The sequence below is a fragment of the Sprattus sprattus genome, assembly GCF_963457725.1.
Source record: "Sprattus sprattus genome assembly, chromosome: 17".
NCBI classification, from domain to species: Eukaryota; Metazoa; Chordata; class Actinopteri; order Clupeiformes; family Clupeidae; genus Sprattus; species Sprattus sprattus.
In genome coordinates this window covers 5363392-5368391 of record NC_137915.1, presented here as the reverse complement: position 1 = coordinate 5368391, position 5000 = coordinate 5363392, and the positions used below count along the sequence as shown (strand labels likewise).

Below are 5000 nucleotides of genomic sequence, written 5' to 3'. Positions count from 1 at the left end.
TGTGTCTCTCTATGTGTGTTTGGACTGTGTGTATGCAGTGTGTGTAGATTACAGTGTTTGCTGCATCAGGTGTGCTTTATGACTTTGCATGGCGGTGTATGTTTAACGCATAGAGTGCTTTCATTTGGGGATGTTTCTGTGTGTGTGTGGTTGTGTGTGTGTTCGTGTGTGTGTGTGTGTGTGTGTGTGTGTGTGTGTGTGTGTGTGTGTGTGTGAGCAGCTGCTCTGTGCATTTAAATATGTTTTCAAAAATAATAAGACGGAGCCATACTATTGATTTGCGCTAATTGGTGTCCTACCTATACATTCTCTCTCTCTCTCCTTCCCTCTCTCTCGCGCTCTCTCTTTTACACACACACACACACACACACACACACACACACACACACACACACACACACACACACACAGAGAGAGCTGGAGCCAGTACATGCCCAGTCCAGAAAAGACTGCTCGGATCATGGCAAAGTACCAGAGATCACTCTCACTATCCCCCCCCCCCATCCCCCCTTCAAACACACACACACACACACACACACACACACACACACATATACATACCCACACACTGCCTCTATCTTTTCATCCTTGTTTATCTGCGTCTCCCTCAGTGAGCCGGTCCAGTTTACACGCAGGCTACAGCTCATCAGATTAAAGATGAATATGTGTCTCTCAGCACCAACAGCAGACTGTGGCACCACGCACACACACACACACACACACACACACACACACACACACACACACACACACACACAAACACACACACACAAACATTCGCGCTTACATCTGCACTGCTGAAGAGGGCAGAGGTGGTGTCAGCTGTGGGGTAGATGGGGTAGTATTGTTTTGTTTTCTTACAGCTAGTATGGGTGCGGTGTGTGTGTGTGTGTGTGTGTGTGTGTGTGTGTGTGTGTGTGTGTGTGGAAGTAAGTAGGGTGTATAAAGGAGATAGAGGGGTGGAATGGACTGTGCAAAGCTGCAGTAGCTTCATGCATTATGAATAGACTCTTTCCCAACACACACACACAGACACACACACACACACACACACACACACACACACACACACACACACACACACACACACACACACACACACACACACAGCAATAGGAGGTGACCTTTCATCCTTTCCAGCTGTGACAGCAAGCTGTGTGTGAGAGAGCAAGGGCAAGGGGGGGAAATGGGGAGACTGTGTCAGGTGTCACAGTGTCATGATGCTGACAAGTACTGTAGCTGAGAGTGAAAGAGTGTGTGTGTGTGTGTGTGTGTGTGTGTGTGTGTGTGTGTATGTGTGTGTATTAGGGAAGCAACGGAACACTGTATTATGTCGAACTGTTCGGTTCACTACACTACCTCCACCATTCAATACACACACATGAACCGTGGTACTGCAGTATGCCATTTTCATTTTATTCCCAAAGGCCAGTCTGCAAGCATTGCTCTACCGCTATTGGCTACTAGAGTGGAAAAACTTCTGTTGTGGTGTCCTGAGACGGTCTCATTTATGTTACCATCACACGGCCATATCCCAGGTGGAGTGAATCCACTCGTTTGGCAAAAACACCAAATTCTCGTGCTGTTGCCCGCTATAAAAAACAAATAGGCAGTCGGAGAACGCTCATAGATAAATGACGTTAGCAAAAGTGAGGCGAAATTCACGGAGCCGCCCTGTGAGTTAGATCTGCTTCAGAATGTAACGCTTATTCCTGACCTGGGCCCGAGCTACATCTTCACACCAAGTTTCGTGGAGATCGAGCCACTAGTTCGTATGAAATCCCCTCTATGTCACTTTAAGGAAGGACATTAACCACGCGTCAATGCCTCCTTCCGCACACATTTTTCGGCAGCAAAGCTCTACGAAACATCACCGAGAGACATTGGAGACAACTTGACACAGAGACTATGTGGCTCCTATGAGGCTCTCTCCACTAGTAGTTGATAGCAAGTGAAAGCTACCTCACTGTGTAGAGACAGGAACCAGACCTAGCCTGTCATGGTGACATTTTTCTTAATAGAAACTTTTATTTGTCTTTTTGCAAAATCAATTGTTTATTCTTGAAAATATAAGCTAAGATACCAAAGCCGTACTGTTACCGTGGGCCCACTGTACCAGTGCATACTTGGTCAGTATGAGTGTGTGTGTGAGGTGTGTGAGAGAGAAAGCGAAAGAAAAAACACTTTGATTGACTGCAATTTATCATGTGAAACATCATGGTGTTAAATCTTCTGAGTTATGTGTGTGTGTCCTAAGATTCTCTTACCGTATATGGATGTTTCTAGAAGGTCAGAGTTGTCCCCTCACATGCAGCTTTTGTGCACACACACACATACATACACACTCACCCACACACACACACACACACACACATACACACTCACCCACACACACACACACACACACACACACACACACACACACACACACACACACACACACACACACACACACACATAGAAGCCTGAGGGTGTACACATATGCATGCGGTCACGGTTGTCATTAAAATTCCAGGCTAACTAGGCTAATTGCTTGATTAGAAGCTTGCGCTGTCTTGTTTCACTTGACCACACAGCCCAGCTTGGTATCGCTCAAGTGAGCTGTCCGCGTGTGTGTATCTGTGTGCACGTGTGTGTTCATCAGTGTGTGTGTGTGTGTGTGCGCTCGCACAAGGATGCGTGTGTAAGTTGTCATTCCGTTATTACCTGTTTAATATGAAGGAAGGAGAGAGAAAAAGAGAGAGAGAGAGAGAGAGAAAGACAGCTGTTGATTGGTTGCCTGCTCTTTACCTTAGTTGGACATGATGCTACAACTCTTAAGTGACACTCTTTGCGCTTTGTCATTGTTGCCAGGGAGACCACGGAACAGGCTGGAGCCAATGGACACCATTTTCGTCAAGCAGGTGAAAGAGGGAGGCCCCGCCCACGGAGCTGGACTCTGCACAGGTAAAGTCATGCCACGCCCCCTCCCCCCTCTCGCACATCACCATGGAGACCAGGTGTCAGTATTCCTGTTTGCTCTCAATGCCAGCGCACTTTGAATAGAAAGATGTCACACTCAGCTGCATGACTATCACCAAATACCAGCCTGGGAAATAACAGATCAATGGAGATGATCAATGGAGATGATCAATGGAGAGTTTTTATATTGTAGTTTACCCAGCGTGGCATGTCCTTGTTTCTCTGTTATGAGATGACATGCCTGATTGCAGGGTGGGGGGGTATGTGATCTCTGCTCAAAAGTTTGGCCCACACCCCAATTACCCTCGTATCAGTCTCACTTTCATGTGGTCTGCTGGGACCGGAGAGCAGGTCGCTTTTCTGCCCCACAGTTTTCCCACAGTCCTCTCCTCCTCTTCTGGGCTATCTGCTGTGTCCATCACACTCCTATCGGCCTTCCTGTCGACCGAGGGGGGTGGGGGGTGGGGAGTGGGGGGGGGGATAAATAAAGTTCTTAATGATTCTAAAGTCGCTCTGCATAGATATCCCCACCGAGACGTGGCTTCCCCCCCGCGATGAGAGTGTGTGTCATGTTTGGAGAGGGATCTGAGGGATTGTGGGCTTTGTAGTCTGTTCCAAACCCACAGGAAGAGTCTGGCATGAGTGCGGCCTGTTTCACATCACAACAGAAAAGCACACCAATCTACATGTGATAATGGCGTAGATGTAGAAACATGACACAGTTTGTGATGCTCTCCTCCTTTTTTTCCCTTTCTCTCTCTGCCTTCCATTCCCTCCCCCTCTCTCCCTCTGCCTTTCTTCTCTCGCTCTCTCTCTCTCTCTCTCGCTCTTTCTCTCCCTTTCTCTTTTTTTAACTTTATCCCTCTTCTCTCAGGGGACCGGATAGTGAAAGTTAATGGGGAGAGCATAATTGGAAAGACCTACTCCCAGGTGATCGCTTTGATACAGAACAGGTGAGTGACCACAGCCTCCTCCTCCTCCTCTTCCTCCTCCTCCTCCTCTTCCTCATCCTCCTCCTCCTCCTCCTCCCCCTCCTCTTCCTCATCCTCCTCCTCCTAATCCTCCTCCTCTTCCTCCTCCCCCTCCTCTTCCTCATCCTCCTCCTCTTCCTCCTCCCCCTCCTCTTCCTCCTCCTCCTCCCCCTCCTCTTCCTCATCCTCCTCCTCCTAATCCTCCTCCTCTTCCTCCTCCCCCTCCTCTTCCTCATCCTCCTCCTCTTCCTCCTCCCCCTCCTCTTCCTCCTCCGCCTCCTCTACCTCCTCCTCCTCCTCTTCCTCCTCCGCCTCCTCTACCTCCTCCTCCTCCTCTTCCTCCTCCCCCTCCTCCTCCTCTTCCTCCTCCCCCTCCTCATCCTCCTCCTCCTCCTCCTCCTCCTAATCCTCTGCTGGAGGCCCAGAGCGTTGAGAAATCTCCTCGTCAGCAGCACAGGGAAATCCCAGGACTGACGTTTACTCACAGCTCTGACATCTGGCTCTCTCTCTCTCTCTCTCTCTCTCTCTGGGTTTCTTCCACTCTTCACTCTTTCTTTCTTTCTTTCTTTCTCTCAATCTCTCTCTCTCTCTCTCTTCTCAAGTTAGCTGTTAAATGCTCTCATTGGTCCATGATGGTTGGACCTGAGCCTTGTTTGTTTACAAACCCCACTATGGTCAAACATGCATTATATTCACATCCAAAAGTGAATGTGTTTTGTCTTTGGATCTGTGGTGTCAGTTAGGGTGCATAAAGGATTATTAAAATTCAAAAAATTCTCTCTCTCTCTCTCTTTTCTTTTCTCTCCTCCACCCTTTTCTTTCTTATCACTGCTCCTCACCCACACCTGCCATGTTGCGCCCTCATAACTCTCCCACAATGCCTCATTGTTGATCACATTAGATTGTTTTGGCACACAGCGCTAAAATGCCAGATTGAAAGATAAACGTCCTGTTTTTACTCCTTGGCTTAATCATTTGTGTTTGTGTGCGTGTGTGTTTGTGTGTGTCTGTGTGTGTGTCTGCCATTTCTTCATCCAGTGATATTTCCCTGGAACTTTGTGTAATGCC

General features: G+C 48.2%; 1 protein-coding gene across 4 annotated transcripts in view; it reads left to right on the top strand.

Moving 5' to 3' along the window:
- arhgap21a (Rho GTPase activating protein 21a) overlaps positions 1-5000 on the top strand; it is a 100720-nt gene that overhangs the window by 61895 nt on the left and 33825 nt on the right. For all 4 annotated transcript variants that reach the window (XM_080855307.1, XM_080855306.1, XM_080855309.1 and 1 more), the window contains exons 4-6: positions 2854-2946; positions 3836-3914; positions 4971-5000. The exon at positions 4971-5000 is cut by the window's right edge and continues 25 nt beyond it. In XM_080855307.1, coding sequence (XP_080711433.1) covers positions 2854-2946; positions 3836-3914; positions 4971-5000 — 202 coding nt within the window. The remainder of the gene's footprint in view (positions 1-2853; positions 2947-3835; positions 3915-4970) is intronic.